The 17,383-nt window shown below is 55.8% G+C and overlaps 1 protein-coding gene across 1 annotated transcript; it reads right to left on the reverse strand.

The window, feature by feature from the left end:
• Positions 1–11,608: 11,608 nt before the first annotated feature.
• Positions 11,609–17,181, reverse strand: EDN2 (endothelin 2). Its single transcript, XM_042951400.1, has 5 exons — positions 17,047–17,181; positions 16,522–16,678; positions 14,901–15,023; positions 13,836–13,934; positions 11,609–12,258 (listed from the first exon to the last, which is right to left on the reverse strand). The coding sequence occupies exons 1-5, from the start codon at positions 17,108–17,110 to the stop codon at positions 12,165–12,167; spliced, it is 537 nt and encodes a 178-aa protein (XP_042807334.1). The 5' UTR covers positions 17,111–17,181; the 3' UTR covers positions 11,609–12,164.
• Between the last annotated feature and the right edge of the window lie 202 nt (positions 17,182–17,383).

Below are 17,383 nucleotides of genomic sequence, written 5' to 3' on the forward strand. Positions count from 1 at the left end.
AGCATGAACGGGGGAGGGGCAGAGAGAGGGAGACACAGAATCTGAAACAGGCTCCAGGCTCTAAGCTGTCAGCACAGAGCCCGACGGGGGGCTCGAACTCACGGACCGTGAGATCGTGACCTGAGCTGAAGTCGGATGCTCAACCGACTAAGCCACCCAGGCGCCCCAGTAATACCCTCTTCTGAAAGCATGCAGGAACCAGGGGCAAGAGGCACCATATCTGATATTTGGTGTGCAAATGATTGTCTGGCAGAAGTGGAGAGTAGGGGTCCTCGATGGGGCACTCTACTCCCTTCATTCACTTCCTCGCCCCCACCTGGGCCCTACACCATTTGATGAAGAGGGGAAACAGGCCCAGGGAAGGACACCGAATTCCTCAAACTCACATCTAGGGCCTTACCCTAGGCAGCCTCTCTTCTCTGTCAGAAGGACTCAGGCCATAGGGTGAATGGGAGAGGGCCGGCTGAGGAACCCCTCTGCCACCCCCCACCCCCACCCCTCATCCCCCCCCCCGCCCCGGGGCTCTTAGCAGGGGGTGCCCTGAGGCCAGCCCCCATGATATCTGAGGTGTGCTTCTGCAGAAGGAAGAAAGGTATGGGTGCGGTCTTAGGCCCCGAGACAAGCCGTGCCTCCTGTCAGCTGCTGTGCTCACACCCATACCCTCTGTCCCCCCAGCACGCACAGAGCCCCGCACCCCAACCTGACATCACTCGCGGTCCTGGGCCTCCTGCCCACCAGGGCTCCTCAGGCTGCCCAGGGACCCCCACCCGCTGTGCTTCAGACCCACACAAGCCTCATGGCCTCTGAGACAGGGGGCCCTTTGGAGACAGGCCCTCCCGGTCCCCCGGGCACTCACAGCCCCACACCTGCCGCCCCTCTGTTTGGGGATGGGGTCCCCAGAAGTAGACTTGAACTAGGATTTGAGAGCATGGAGTTTACTTGCCAGGTGATTCGAGGAACCCATAAAGAATGTGACGTGAGTGAGAACAAGGAGGGAAGCCAACCCGGGCCAGTTACTAAGCAGCAGGTGGGGCCTGGGGCTCAGGGGACGGTGAAGAACCGGTCTCAGAATTGTCCCACCCGAGGCACCAGGGAGCCGAGGCATCTGTCCACCAGCCCAGTCCTTCGTGCTCCAAGTCTGCTCCTGAGGACACGGCTGTGGTCACCCTCGGCAGCCCCCCAGACCCACAGACGCTTGCTAAGTGCTATGGGGCTGTGGGCAGCTGAGGAGGGAACTTGTATATGAGAGAAGGGATCTGGGAGGAGGGGAGCCTGAAGGTCCCAGGGTCCGGAGGGCCCAAGTCCCAGCTCTGCTGCTGCTGTCTCATCTCTGAGGCTCAGTTGTTGCATCTACAAAATGGGAATAAAAGTATTGCTTACCTCCCAAATGTGTGGTGGGGATCCGACGTGATAAGGTTTGTAAGTGGCCGGGAGTGGTGCCCGCAGCGGGTGGAGATTGATAAATGGGGCTTTTTCTTCCCTCCCCCAGGGCAAGGATCAGGCTGACTCACCAGTGTGGGGGCACCCGACAACCTGCTGTGTGTACTAAACATTGTTGCTTTTAGATCCTGTCCTCTCCCTCCCTGTCCCTCTTTATCTTGTATTTTTAAAGTCAAATAGTGACTGATATCTAAGCCATGCCAGGTTGGGGTGGGCTCTGGGGACCCAGGAATGCCCCGAGGCTGTCCTTGCCCTGGGAGTTAGTTCATAGTCCAGTCGGGAGGACACAAATATGTGGCCAGGTAGTGACACGGGCGGGGGCTTTGACAGCTAGGTAGAAGTTAGCGTCTGGGGCAAGGAGGCTGTGCAGGCAGAGTAAGGAGCCAGAGGAGCTGGGGGGTGGGGAGGGCAGAGAAATCGTTCCAGGGGCAGGAGGGAGGAGAGCAAAGAAAAGCAGGCAGGTACAGGAGCTTGTGTTTTGAGGTTCTTCGCATGCGAAGCCCTGGGTTTCCCTTGAGTCACAGATGAGGGCATGGAGGCTGAGAGGGGCTGTGTCTTGCCCGGTTGCAGGGGCTGGCCAGGGCTCTGCCTGCTACCCCCACTCCTCAACCCCCACCTGAGCCAGTGCTGGGGGCTCCTGGGCCCAGAACAATCATCTACCTGGGTGTGGGGTGTGGGTGGAGCTCAGCAGTGGGCAGCCTTGGGACTGAGGCAGGGGCTCCCTGCTCTGACTCCTCCCTCACCTTCCCTTCCTGACCCCTATATGCACTTATCCAACACTGCTGGTCCAAACCACTGACAGCTCCCTGGAGGCTGGGGGGGGGGGGGGGGGGGGGGGGGGGGGGGGCGGGGGGGGGGGGCTCCACTTCTGTGCTTTTTGTTCAAATTCCATATGATTTTTGCATCTATGGTATATCCATGTTTGTTCTTTTTTTAAAAAACAATTTTTTTTAACGTTTATTTACTTTTGAGACAGAGACAGAGCATGAACGGGGGAGGGTCAGAGAGAGGGAGACACAGAATCTGAAACAGGCTCCAGGCTCTGAGCTGTCAGCACAGAGACTGACGCGGGGCTCGAACCCACAGGCCGCGAGATCATGACCTGAGCTGAAGTCGGACGCTTAACCGACTGAGCCAGCCAGGCGCCCCCATGTTTGTTCTTAAAATCAATAAAGCTTATGACTTACTGGTTACTAAAACAATTAATCTGCCTGTTAATAAAACAAGATAATTAGAGTTTATACGGTGACGGTGTTCTTCTGTTTTTCCTTAGTGTGAGTGGGGTGGGGGTCCAGGCAAGGTGGGGTGGGTCCTGGAGTAAATGTCAAGGTTCACAGACCCAGAGGAGTCCAGTATTTCCATATCTAGTAATGGCCACACACATACCGAAATACCTCTAGATCTACACTCCTGTGTTCACTTGAATGCACACACTCAATCTACACTTATTGACATTCATGCACGTGTTCCTACACATGCCCAGATACACACGTGCACCTGCGTGTGTGCTTATGTCGCCCTTGCACCCACACGTCGGTCATCTATCATCGTGGACTTGCATGCACATTCTACAGGCACGCCTGTATCCTCATGCACACACACATATGTAGGCACGTATCTCTGCGGCCACAATCAGGCAGACTTACACACTCAGGGGCGTTCACAGCACGCATATGCTTGTTTGTACACGTCGACGTGCACGGGAATGTGCACACGTGTGACTTGTGCATGATGAACCCATCACACGAGACGCAAACCCAAGTGCCTGTAGACATGCAGAAATATCCCCAGCTGTGCACACAAGAATACATTTTGCATGTACGTGTCCCCTTTTGTGCACGTGCTCAAGTGCGGTCTCATATCAGCCAGGTGGGGCTTCGCTGTACTGGGCTCACGACACGCTGCTTCGGAGTCATAGGGAGGGAGCCTCAGGTGCCTGGCTCTGAGGGGGGTGGCCACGCTCCCCTTTTCTGCCCTCCCTGCCCTTCCTTGTCCCCAGGCTGCCACCTCCCAGGAGGAGCCCTTCTTCCACCTTGAGGATAATTAATGCGCATGGCCAGTGTGGAGCCCCTGGAGGGGGCAGATTTCGTGCCAACTCCCTGGGAGGGATCTCACCAGCCTGGCAGCCGGGAGCCTGGTGCCCAGAAGGGTCAGCAGCCTGCCTGGGTCTACACAGCAAGGCCTGAGCAGAGGCAAAAGCAGGATCCAGTCTTTTTAAAGAGACTAGTTTGGATCACAGTCTGACAAGGGACAAGGATGAGAAGGGACACAGTCTGACAAGGGACAAGGGACATAGGCTCCCTGTCTGCAAAAAACCCGTAAGTTTAGGTACACATGCTTTTCGGTGAAGATGTTGTCCGTGGAAGGCCTTCCCCAAGGCACATTTGTTAGGGGAGGGTGGGGGCAGCTGAGGGAGGAGACTGGCCAGCCTCTGCTCCATCCCTAAGCTCCCTGGGGGACCAACTGAAAGGCTGGGGACTAATACTGGCCACAAGAGGACAGGCTTGCAGCCAGATGGGATCCCAGAGACCCAGCACTGGGAAACCCTCAAGGGTCCTCTGTACCAGCTGGGGGGAGGGCAGGACATCTGAGCACTGCCAGACCCCCCCATCCTTCTCAGTCCAGGCGGCGAGAGGTGTATCTCTTGTGCACCAGATTCCTTGTGAAGAAATGGTTTCTGAATCAGAGCAGCCAGTGCTGGAAGGGATGTAAGGAAAAGGGCACTCTTGCCCAGCTAGTGCAGGAGTGCAAATTGGAACCTCATTCTTGGCAGAACACTTAAAATATGCATGTCCTTTGATCCAGCAATTTCACGCCTAAATATCTTTGTGGACAAATCATGTAAACAAGATATTTACCGCAGCGTGCTTATGAAAACAACACGGAGGTCGTCCAAAAGGCTTCAGCAGGTGAATAGTTAAATAAACAGCAGTCTGTTCCAGGGACCTGGTAAAATTAAGCCTGGGGTGGATCTGTGTGTGCTGGTCTGGAAAGATGCCTCTGGAGTGAGGAAAGCAGGCTGTAGAATAGGGACACTTATGTCTCCATTTGTTACTTTAAACACTTCTAAAAAGTTAGATACAAAACATATGTCTGAGTCCATAGGAAAAGGCTACATACCTCATTCTCAGAGTGGTTACCTTGGAGTGAGAGGCAGGGAGAAGATTTAGTTTTTATTCTAGATGCTCCTATATTTTTCTTTTCTTTCTCTTTTCTTTTCTTTTCTTTTCTTTTCTTCTTTTCTTTTCTTTTTTTCTTTTTCTTTTTTTTTTTTTTTTTTTTTTTTGGCCACAAGCTTTTGTGTATATACTGCCTTACCATTAGATTTCTTGTTCCATTATTTAATAGATGACAGCCCTGAGGTGGTAAAGACCCACCCAAGGTCACTTATGTATGACCTTGACTGTACCTCTGATCTTGACCTCACCCAGGATCCTTCTTCTGCTGCCCAGCGGCAGGGCCTTGGCGTCACGAGGGGAGTCAGGGCTCCCTAGGTGGGGATGGGTGGAGACATGGCTTCTAGGTTGCAGGTCAATGATGCTCAGCAGGGGGGACAGGCCCATCCAGGCGTGAAGAGATGTCCCCATTCCTGAAAGAGTCACTTGTGTGCCAAGGTGGCAATTTTTTTTATCACTGGATGTTCCAACAGCCCTACTGTACTGTGGGGCCTTGCTTCGCAGACCCCAGCTCAGCCACCTTCAGAAATACTGCTGGGAAATGCCACCCTTTGCTAAAAGCCCAATGGATGCCACTTCTGGTGCAGTTTTCTATGGGTGCTGACTTACACTGTCTTATTTGACTGAGAAGGTAGTATTTGGCCCAATGGCCAAAGCCACCATCTCTGAAACTAGACTCTTGGGGCAAAGGTCCCTCTCCACGGCTGCTTAATAGCTAAGTGACCTGGGAGGGGACACTCAGTCTCTTTGTCTATCTGATGACCTAATAGCACCTCCCCATGCGGTTGTTGGGGGCTAAAAAGCGCTTGGGCCAAAAAGTTCAACAACCCCAATGTCCATCAGTGGATGAATGGATAAGTCAAATGTAATTCATCCCTACAATGGAGTATCATTCAGCCATGGAAAGGGATGAAATTCTGGCACACACCTATGGCACGGGTGAATCTTGAAAACCTGATGCTGAGTAAACGAAGGCACAAATGGCCACATAGTGTTTGATTTTATTTATGTGAAATGTCCAGAGTAGGAAGATCCACAGGGACAGAAGGCAGATCAGTAATTTCCAGAAGCTGGGGGGCGGGGGGGGGGGATGGCATGTGGGGAATGACTGCTGAAGGCTATTTCTTTCTGGGGAGATAAAAATGTTCTGGAATGAGATGGTGGTGATGGGTTGTATAACCTGGTGAATATACTAAAACCCACTGAAGTGTACTCTTTAAAAGAGTGAGTTTTATGGTGTGTGAATTATGTCTCAATAAAAAAAATATGTAGCAAAAGAGAATTAGGAATGAATATAACATTTATGGACAAATGTAGCACACAGCACGATTTTATTGGTGGGAAAGTGGACAGAGTTAAAGATACACCTATGAGGTAACACACACATTATGCTATAGCCTTATGATGATATATTATGTAGGTATGAATAAAATCTTATTTTGGAAAACATTTAAAAATTACATAACGTACTTAAGACAGTGCCCGATACACAGAATACCTCAGTGTGGGCTGTCATTTTACTTTATTTTTTAGTGTTTATCTATTTTTTGTGTGTGAGAGAGAGAGATACAGGGTGCAAGTGGGGGAGGGCAGAGAGAGAGAGAGAGAGGGAGACACAGAATCTGAAGCAGGCTCCAGGTTCCGAGCCATCAGCACAGAGCCTGATGCAGGGCTCGAACTCATGAACTGCAAGATGGTGACCTGAGCCAAAGTCAGATGCTTAACTGACTGAGCCACCCAGGCAGCCCTAGTGTGAGCTGTTATTAATGAGCCTATGCACCGGCCATCTCGTCCCTGCATGGTAGATGGGAAACTAAGGCTCAGAGACAGGACGCAATATGGCCTCACTGCCCTCCTTCTGGTCTGCTTCAGGCTACTCTGGGTACCTGTCCTGGCTCTGCCGCTTTCTAGCCATAAAGCCCTGGTCCAGCCTGTCACTGACCCACTGAGACCCCCTCAGCCTCTGTCTCCTACCTGTGAGGGGAACAGTGTCCCTGGGAGGAGTCTCAGAGTGCACGGTGCTATTACAGTGCCTCTGGGACAGGGCCAAGTTGTAGATCTGGCACCAAATGGCTAGAGATTCTGGGGAGACAGGATCACATGTTCCAGCCCCACCTGCCTGGAGCAGTGAGCCGTGCGTCCCTGGTGGTCCCGTAGGGAAACTTCTGGGGGAGGCTACTGAGGCAGAGACCAGGGGTGTGGCCTTTCCTTCTGCAGGCCCTTATTCCATTTAGTATCCTGGGGCCCCTTTTTAGTAAGCTGTCCTTGGGAAAGGAATCCTCCCTCCCTCCCTGGAGCCTTGATTTCCCCCGCTGAGCCAGCCCAGCACCGTGGTTCTGACAACGTGCTCTTGGGACCCAGACTACCTGAGTCCAAATCCCAGTTTCTCTGAATGCGGGATCCTGGGCAGGAAAGTTTGCCCCTCTGAGTCTCGGTTAGCTCATCGGCAAAATGGCGCTAACAGGCCCCACCTCACCGGTCCTTGTCGTGCTTGGATGAGAGTGCCTACGACCTGCTTAGCACTGGGGCTGCCACACCAGGAGCCCTCAAGGCCTATTGGCTGTTACTATTACCATCATTGCAGTGTTCAGCTGTGAAGGGGTCGGAGGACACGTGTGTGCCTGGAGGCAAGGGGCTAGCCCCCCAAGCCCCTGTCTCCCAGCTCCCTGCCGGCTGTCCCCCTCACTCTCTTCAGCACTGAGTGATCGACAGGCTGGGCCAGTGGCGGCCTGGCAGGCCTGTCCTGGCAGCTGCTCCCACAAGGCGAGGCCCTCTGAGCTTTGGAGAATTAATTAGGCCACATTCCTCTTCAGGGCTCCTGGGGCGGGCCTGCACACGGCCCCCTTCCGAGCTGCTGAGGGCTCTTGGCTCGGGTCCCTGGCAGGCGAGGCCCGCAGTCTGCTTTCCCCTGAGAGGGCTGGGAGGGCCCTGGTGAGCTGGAAGCAGTGGCTAAGGAGGGGACAACGACAAGCCGGCAGCCCAAGGCCAGCTCCTGCCCTCGCTCTCCCCTGCTTGGCCACCTTTGCTGGTTCCCATCACTCAAGTTCAAATTCCTGGCATTGGATGCCATTCCCAGCCTGGCCCCTGCTGATCAGGCCGGCTGCCTTTCTTCAAATTCTTCCAAGCTCTGGCCAGACACACCTCATGCCCTTCCCCCCAGCCGCGATGCCCTTTCCCTCGTTCCAGCTTGTGCAAACCTTACCCCCTCTCCCCCACTACCAAACCAGCTGGAAGGGCACTCCATAACGTATCCCACCTCCCGTCCCTTCGCTTGGCCTTGTCTGTCTTCCCTGCCAGGCTGCGAGGCCCTTGAGTGCAGCAAGTGCGGTCTGATCGAAAGGCATGAGGAACAAGTGGAGGGCATTTCAGGCACAGTCATACTCTCCTGGGACTCACTGTCTGAGGCTGTGACGCAGAGTGACCGCTGCTGTAGACCTCTCTGTCTGGAGCCCCTTCTCCCATGCCAGGTGCTCAGGCTTGACCTGGGGTTCAAGATGGTGCTACGCCCTCCTGCTTCCCCCTCTCCAGACCTCCCTATGCCCCCTTCTTCTTTCGCTTCCTGAAAGGGAGCTCCCGAGAATAGCTCCCTTCCCTGCCGAGCCTTCACCTCTGCTGCTCCGTCCGCCTGGAACACTCTTGTCTGCTCTCCTTCACTTGACTGATTCTCTTGAGCTGGGCCTAGACGTCACCTCCTTCAGGAAGCCACCCTGGGCTCCCTCATGCCCGGAAATCTTTTCACAGTATGGATGTCCTATCAGAGAGGCAGTAAGGCATAGAAGTTTAGAGCCTGAGGTTTACATCCCAGCTCAGTCATATAGTAGCTATGTGACTTTGAGCAAGTTACTCAATTCCTTGGTTACCCCTTCTATAAAATGGGAATAATAATTGTCAAACCTGCTGCATAGGTTGCGGTAAAAAACCAAGGAATTCATACGCAGAAAGCACCTAGTGAGTGCTCAGTAAATGCTAACTATTATTATTATTATTATTATTATTTTATCTTAATACTTAATAGTATTTTTTTAAACTTTAATTTTTTTAAATGTTTAATTTTGAGAAAGAGAGTGTGTGAGCAGGGGAGGGGCAGAGAGAAGGAGACACGGAATCCGAAGCAGGCTCCAGGCTCGGGGCTATCAGCACGGAGCCGGACACGGGGCTCAAATTCAGGAACCGTGAGATCATGACCTGAGCTGAAGTCGGACACTTAACCAACTGAGCCACCCCGGTGCCCCTAATAGTGGTTTTTTGGGAGGGCTCTCCTCTTGGCCTGTGGGGCCAGAAGCTGTGTCTGTCTCGCTCACAGGAGTCTCCTGAGAGGGAATTATTCATAAGTAGATGCCATTTCTGAAACTCGGCAACCTGGTCTCCATTTTTAATCAGAGAGAGAGACAGAGAGAGAGAGAGAGAGAGAGACTCATTCCTTGGGGTTCTTTCCTGAGTGAGGGGTGTGAGGAGAGGCAGCCCAAGGACAGAAGACCCAGTCTACAGCCTGGGCATATATCAGGCTGCATGGTCTTGAACATGGGAGCAAACTCCCCTCTGCCTCAGCTTCTGTCTGTGCGTGGTACCTGAGTAAATCTGGGTCATTCTGTGCCCCCTTCTGGCCTTTCTCTGCCTGGTGTTCTAGCCAAAAGGAACATAGATTGGACTCAAAAAGCCTTGACAAAACCAGTTAAGTATTTATGGAAAAGACAGAAAAAGGCAGGAAAAGGGGAGATGTTGTCCTATAAAATCCAGACAGACTCCCCAAAATGCTGACATCTTGCTTCCCAGGGTTTCCTTTGACCTGGCAGCCGCCCCTCACAGATTTTCCTCTGCTCCTTCCGCACACTGTCTCACCTTCCCCCATGCTTCTGGGGCCCCAGCTCCCCGCAATGCAGCCTAGTAGCAGGCACAGACTAGAGGCACACAAACTTCTTGCCCTGTGGAGAGAGGTATGACCGAGGAAGGGCACAGTAGGACCCCCCAAAGTGCAGGAGGCCCTCATTCCCCAGGAATCAGGACCCAAGGGACTGCGTTGTCACCTTGCCTTTTCCTGCCTCCTGGGCCTCCTCCCCTCCCTTTAATCATGTCTGTGACTTAATCATTTGAGTTTCTGATCTCTGAACTCTGGCCAGGGCCACAGGGGCCTGTGCCAAGGGCAGGGAATGCCTGCTTCCCTGGGTCTCTGACACACCCTCGGTCAGGATCTCATCATCCTTCTGCCAGGCTTCCATCATACCCGTCATCCTGGGGTTGCCCTACTCAGCTGCCCAGCCTGGCCACTGGCTATTGGCTTTGGGTCTCCCAGGAGGCAGGGAGCCATTTTGCATGGAATGCTGGGCTGCCAGGGAGGGAGAGTCTTCTGACATCAGGCTCTGCTGAGATTTGAGAGGTGTTCCCTGCTCCTGGGCTCCCTTACCCCAAGCCTCACCACCTAGGATGCACCGTGGACCTCCGAGGGCAGGGGGTGGGGTGGGGTGGTGAACTTGCTTCCCCATTCACTGGGCTCCAGCCACATAGGGGTCCTCCGTGGGAACCTCCTTTGTCACTCTTACTGCCATAGCTTCTGCCTGTTCCCTCTGTCTGGAGTTCCTTCCTGCATTTTTCTATTTATTTGAGTCTTACTCATCTTTGGAGGCTACAGGAGTAGCCCCTTTGTCCAGGATTCTTTCCCTGACCACCCCTTGTCACCCCAGCTGCCCCACCTTCGGTCCTCCAGCTCTGGGGCTGTTCTCATTACAAAATCCCTTTGATGACCCTGACAAGCAGTCTCTGCCTCCTATCACGCCCCGGGGGCTGAGCCCAGCAGTCTGTTCAGTGTTCCTACCTGCCCTACAAGGTTGGGACTATCGCTTCTCACTTTATAGACTGAAAAACACTGAGGCCCAGAAAGAGATTTGTTTCGGGTCACACTGCAGTGCTGACCCACGAATTCCACCACTAATATTTATGAAATGCAGACATACATTTGTACCGTAGACTCTGGGTTCAAATCCCGATACCACCACTTACTCACTGTGTGACCTTGGGCCAGTCAGTTGCCTTCTCTGTGCCTCAATTTTGTCACCTTTAAAATGGAGATAATAAATGTACCTATGTCATGGGGCTGTTGTGAGGAGGAAATGAGTTAATACAGGTAAAGTGCCAGCATACAGTAGGATTTCACTACGTGTCAGCATGTTATCCTTCCACGAAGGGGTCAGGGCTGGCTTCACGGACAAGGCAGGATTAGAGCAGTGTGTAAATAATTATTTTTCAACAGCCAGCTCAGGCCACCTGCCACTCCCAGCACAAGCCAGCCGGGAGAAAAGGGAACAGCTTGTCACAGGAGGATTTGGCAGAAATGGAGGCTGTGGGTCCAGGAACTGCCAGCAGGGGTGATCGTGGCTGCTGGCTATCCCTGGAACTCAGGTGGGCTGCTTCTTGGGCCCTGGCAGCAATCCTAGAGCCTTGGGCTTCTTCAGTCAAGGAAGTGAGCAAGGTCCAAGGAGAGGGATGAGACCGGGGTCAGGCTGTGGCTCCACCATAGCACCCATCACTGGCCACTAGGGCAGTACACAGTCTTGGGACCATCTGGCCCCAGCCCTCACTGGACAGATTGGCTCTGGGCCTCACAACAGTTCCTGGTGGCACAGGGCAGCTGGGGAAGAAGGGGGTCTTGGTATTCTCGTAGCCTCGACTCCTTCCAAACACACTCTTGGGAAAGGCCTGGTCGCAGGGACTGGCCTGCTGGGAACAGAGGAATCCTAGATGTCAAAGCCACAAATGGCTGTCCAGGCACATGACAGGCAAAAGCCTAGAGAGGGTGGGATAGCAGCCAGAAGTGCCCAGCGGGAGCTTGGGGAGTGGAATGCAGGGCTCCGGCCACCTGCCCCGGACCCCTCCCCTCTCCTTCTTGGGTCCCCCTAACTTCTAAGCAGCCCCGTCCTGCAAGGTGCCTCCCACCTCTGCTTCAGCCAAGACAAAACACCAGGGTACCGTTTCATGGTTTATTACAAACACAAGTTCGCAGGTAAATAACTGAGTCTAAAAAAATACATTAAAATAAATAAGTGGAATTCTCAAAGTTCTTAGAGCAAATAAGTTATATACAGGCAGGTGAAGCAGAACAGGCCCGTTCTCCCCAGGAGTGTCCCGAGGGTATGAGGGTGTGAGGACTCTGGGGAGGCAGAGCTGGAGGGGTCAGACGGGGGTCACCTAGGATGCCAGCCCTTAGGTGGACCCGTCCAGCCTCCAGGGCTGGCTTGGGTCTAGGGTCCACCGCTGCGCATCGATTCTGGCTTGTAGCCAACAGGCAGGAAACCTCTCGGGACGTGGCCTCCAGGTTAGCACATTCCTCATGCGGTTCCTTCCAGCGGCGTGGTGGGGCTGGGGCCGGCGGGGGGACGTGGCTGAAGGCTTTCCCCGGGCCGTGTGAGGGCACGAGCTGCCTGGAAGGAAGTTCCCTCACTTGCACGAGGAGGCCAAAGCGTGTGCCATCCCAGCAGGTGGAGTCCCCAGCTCTGGGCTGCCCCTCTCCTCCTGGCTCCACACAGGCTCCTTCCCAGCATTCCTTGGCCACCGGTGCTATCTCTTCCTCCGCCTGGAGTGTGTAGGCCTCAGTTCCCTCACTGCCACCTGTTGTCGCCTAGCAAAGTGGCTCTTGGCTGCAGAAATGTCCCTGGAATCAAGAAGGGTCAATTTAGCATCTCAGGAGATATGGACTGCCCAAGAGCTCCCTGCAAGAGACAGCAGTAGTAGGAACGGGCCCCTTTAATCATAGCTGCTCTGGGGTCAGAGGTCAGCCACAGCTGACCCTGAAAACAAAGTCTGCGCATCAAGGACAGGCCAGACCAGGCCTAGAAGCTTCCCTGCCCACGAGGACTTTGACAAAGCTGACGTCCAACATCAAATACTGCTGGAAGGACCAGAGGGCCGAGACCAGTGTATCTCCTGTGACCTGCTTTCCCACGTCCACACCTTTGCTCATGTCGCTCCTTCTAGGCTGTTTACCTTCCCTCCACCCACATTCCACCTACTGAAATTCCCATTCTTCAAGGTCCAGCTCAGGGTAGTTCAACCCAGACAAATACGGGTCCTAGCTTCCCTTTGAACCAGGATGAGGCCCTGGGAAGGACTCTGGCATCCCCCAAGCGGTCTCGTCCTGCCTCAAAGTGTCCCAGACCGGGAGCTAGGAGGCTGGCTTCAGGTCCCAGCTCTGGGAGCTCAGGCAGATGTGTCAACCTCTCCGAGCCCCTTTCTTGGTCTGTAAAATGAAAATAGGCCTGAGCCAGTGTGAGGATGAGTGTAGGCTGGCAAAGCGAGCTGTTTGCCCACAGGACGTGCCATATGCACTTGCAGAGTCTAAACCATGATTTTCTTTTCATCCAAAGATACTTCCGAAGCGTATGCTGCGTCTTCCCCAACCCACCATCCTGCCCTTTCTCTTACGTTTCCTCCTCTCCACCAAGATGGGAGCCCCTGAGGGGCTGAGCTGGGCCCCAGCACCGGCCAGCTCCGAGGAGCCTCAGGGACAGAGGTCGGAATGGTTGACACCTGCAAAAGCTCCCCTGGGGTGCCAGGCCCTGCTCAAGGCGCCCCACATATGTCGATTCATCTACCCTCACAACGATTCCCTAGAGATGGATTGCACTGCTGCCCCTGGAACAAAAATGGGAGCCGGAAGCACAGAAAAGTGAAATGACAAGCTCAAGGTCACAAAGCCTTGTTGGGGACAGAGCTGGCTCAGAAGCTGCTCCGTTAGCCGCCTGTCTACACAGCCAGATGCAGGGTCTCTATTCTCAAGTCAGTTTGGTTGGACGAACATTCGCGGGCACCTCCTGTGCGCCAGGCCTCGAGCTGAGCCACGCGGAGGCGGCCAGGAAGGGGATCCGGTCTGGGACAGCGGGGAGGGGACAGGCTGGGTAGTCGGCCACTCTGGGCCCAGCACGTAGGAGACGCTTCCTTGAGACACAACCTGAATGAACAGTAGAGGGCCTTCCACGGTCACAATCCCTCAACTCGCCTGAGAAAGTCCACTGCTAGGCCTGGTGGGAACAAAGGGCACAGCAGGCAAGGTCACAGGCTCTGGAACCAGCCAGATGCCACAGACCGCTGTGCCCTTGGGCAAATGTCTTAACTTCTCTGAGCCTCAGTTCTCTCGGCTGCCCGGTGAGGACCCAGTCGTGCCTCATATGGAGAACAAGGGAAATGTGCAAGGCATACAGGAGGTGCTCAGTCAGTGGGGGCACCGCTCACCTCAGCTGCTGGAGGAGCTCTCCTGCCGACGGCCGTGTCCTGCCAGCCTGGAACACGTCTGGAGGGGGTCCACTGCCTGGGACCACCACGGCTTCAGGCCTGAAGGAACAGCGTTAGGGCCCGAGTGAGGGGCTGTCCAGGGCCCTGAGAACACCTGGCTGTAGGCCCAGCACCCTCCCCCCGCCCCAGCAGATCCATTGTGCACCTGGCCTCCTTCCCTTCCCAGGTGGGGTGGGGACTGAGAAAACTGAGCTACCGGGAATACGTTCTTAGCCTCAGAAAGAGGCAGCTGGGTGCCCGACCTTCCCAGAATCCAGCCACCTGCAGCTGAGCACGGCCTTTTGTAGGGGAAACTGAGGCAGGGGTGGAGCCCCGGTTTGAGTCTCAGAGGAGGAGTTTCTCATAAACCATCGCGGGGATGGGAGGTTCGAGACGGGGCAGCCACTTTCTGCTTTCCCCAAATGCTCCGAGGGGACGAGGGAGGGGACAAAGTCCCCCACCTCTTTAACAGATGGGAAAACTGAGGTGCGGAGAGCGAAGAGGTGTGGCAGAGCACCCCCGCCCGCCCCTTCCTCAGCAATTCCGCGACAACCTTGGGATGGTGCCAGGGCCTCCCGACTCCAGATGTCACTTCTCCGCGGAAACTCCAAAGCCCTCCGAGGCTCCGTCCCAAATCCAAAGCCCCGTGGACTTGGTCAGGCAGACTAAGGCTGAAAGCCCAGCTCTCCTTCTGACTAGCTGTGTGGCCCGATGAGACAAGTCCCCTCCCTTCTCTGGGCCTGGACTGCTTTAGCTAAAACCTGAGAAGAATCCCTCCTGCCCCCGAGTGAGGGTGGGAGCTCTCAGAAGACCCCGGAGCTGGGGACTAGGAGGGACTTGGGGTGACTGGTTCCCCACAGAAAGGGACATGCCCCATGGGCCCAGGGCAGCCTATGGGCCCCCAGGACCTCCCCCCCCCCCCACCATTGTTAGCCACTCTGCTCTCCTGCTGATCTTCCAGACACCCTGCTCTCCAGGTCCAGGCTAGCAGCCACCCTGGCCTCTGCAGCCTGGGTGTGCACTTACTTGGGCCTTCGATGGCAGAAGGTGGCACAGGCGGGGTCCCTGCCACTGGAGCACTCACAGCGCTTTGGCAGGGAGCGGCGCCGGCGTCTTGGCGGATTTCCCAGGCCGTAAGGAGCTGTCTGTCTGTGGGCGGGCAGCCAGCAAGGTAGTGGTGTAGGGTGGAGAGAGAGGAGGAGAGAGGGAGAGGGGCAGAGGATGAGATAAACTACGGCCACTGGCAAGCAGAGGCCGTCCACGGTGCATCCTGGCATGGCCACCCGTGCCACCGGGCTGGAAGCAGAAGGCTGCCAGCCCCTGACCTCGGGAAGCCTCAGTGCATTCTTCTGCCCGGGTGCCAGGTGGTCCCGGACAACGTCCCTCCCCTTTCTGGGCCTCTGCTTGCTCCCCGCCTCTGGCCCTGCTCAGTAAGACTGCCAGCATGGGGAGGATGGGGTGGAACCGTGCTCTCTCCCTAAGTTGGGAAGTGGGGCGTCCCCCCAGCCTGACCCCTCTCACGGCTAGGAGCTCGAGCTGAAGGATGGAGCCTTGCTAGTCCCCCCGGAGGAGAGGAGAAAATACCATCTGACAGCAGTAAACACACAGGCTAAGCTGCCCTCACCTGGCCACCACCTGCCTGGAGGGGTGATAAATGTGTCTGAGCGCTTTGACCTAAAAACGGTGTGTGTGTGCATGTGCTTGTGGGTGCATGTGCGTGTGTGAGATCAGGTGGGGTCGGTTTCAGATTGAAAGTCTGGCCAAGGCGGGCTGGGGGCAGGGCAGGGGCCCTGTGGCCGGTTGGACCAGCACCTTCAGGTGCCAGAGCTAATTTTAGACGATGCGGTTGGGGTTGTAATGACTCCAGGTGGACCCGGCACGCAGGGACTGGCAGGGTTCCCGCCCTGAGCAAGTGTTTGGATGCGGATTAGCTCCACACACGCTTACGTGCAGGGCTTCTCTTGCCTTTTGCAATTTGGGGAAGGGAAAAAAAAAAAAAAAACACAAACACACACACACACACACACACACACACACACACACAAACTTCAACTTGAAGTATGCAGTGGCCCGGAGGCAGTGCGGGTGCAGACAGAACAGACAGCACTAGGCTCCCACCCCAGCTCTGCCAGGTGACACAGGGCAGGTTTCTCGTCTTGTCACTGGGGACAACAGCACTACCTGCTTCACGGGGAGGATGAGGGATTCAGGAGCTGATAACATACGAGCAGTGCTCGGCATAGGGCCTGGCACAGCCGAGACACGGGCACTGTCATTACTCGTATTATTCTTGGAAGGTCATGCAGAGGCAGCATGGCATCCATGGGCCTGGGATGGAGCCTCTGTCTACCATGTACTTCCTCCTGTGTAATCCCGGGGAAGGCACCCAACCTCTCTGAGCCTCGGTACCCTGATCTGGAGAATGGAGCCAATACTTTCCTACCGGGCTGCCGTGAGAATTCTCAGGAGCCAGCCCTGGATTACTTAGGCATTCCCCACGTGGGCGTTGGAACGATAACCAGAAACTATTAATATTATTAGCTCAGTGATCCCGTCTGGAGGCCCAGGGAGAGCTGCACTGTGCCAGAGGTTCCCCATCCCCTGCCCCGCGTCTAGCGGCCCCGCCTGGATCCCCGCGGTAGCTCACCCGGGAGTGTTCACCCAGATGATGTCCAGGTGGCAGAAGTAGACACATTCCTTGTCGAGCCAGGAGCTGCAGGAGCAACGTCGAGGCCGCAGGTGGGAGGCTCGGGCGCGGTGTGAGGGTGCTGGTTGGTCCGGAGCAGCAGCCACCTGGCCCTTGCCTGCACGCACAGGAGGGGGACAGAGGTGGACAGGTGGGTCGGGGTGCCCGGCACAGTGGGATAGGGGGACCCGCCGGGCTCCTCCTCTTGCATAATTGAGGAAGTTGGCATTCTCGTTGCTTAGGAGCTCCAGGCCAGCCAGGGGAAGCCCCAGCAGTCCTGGTGGGAAGGGCTGGTGGCTGTCCTGTGCCTGCAGCACCTCTTGACTTGCAGAGCCCCTTGAAGCGGCCACTGCTGCGGGGCCCCCACCCCTGGATGCCCCCCAGCTGGCTTGCGGGTACGGTGCCCCGGGGCAGGAGACACCTGCAAGCAGACCCAGGGTGGGGGCGGGGGGCGCTGCCGCCGCAGGTGAGGCTAGGGCAGCTCACCTTCATGCAGGGCCAGGAGCAGGGCCAGGGCGATGGAGCACCAGGCGGTGGGCATGGCGACCATAGTGGCGGTGGAGCGCACAGGCTGGACCAGAGCAGGGAGCGTGCCTGTTGCCAGCGTCTTGCTGCCAGGCAGAGCCGATAGCTCATTGCCTCAGTGCCCTGGCTGCTTCTTATAACACCAGGCACAGCCCCGCCTCTGCCCGACCAGCCCTGCCCTGCCGCACAGGAGAGCCAGGGACACCGCCTCCTCCCCAGGAGCCTGGCCCGCCCCGGCCTCCGCAGTTGGAGGGGAGGGGGGCAGGGGAGGGCGGAGGCGGGAGGGAAGGCCCCGCTC

The sequence above is a fragment of the Panthera leo genome, chromosome C1 (genome assembly GCF_018350215.1).
Source record: "Panthera leo isolate Ple1 chromosome C1, P.leo_Ple1_pat1.1, whole genome shotgun sequence".
Classification (NCBI taxonomy): Eukaryota; Metazoa; Chordata; class Mammalia; order Carnivora; family Felidae; genus Panthera; species Panthera leo.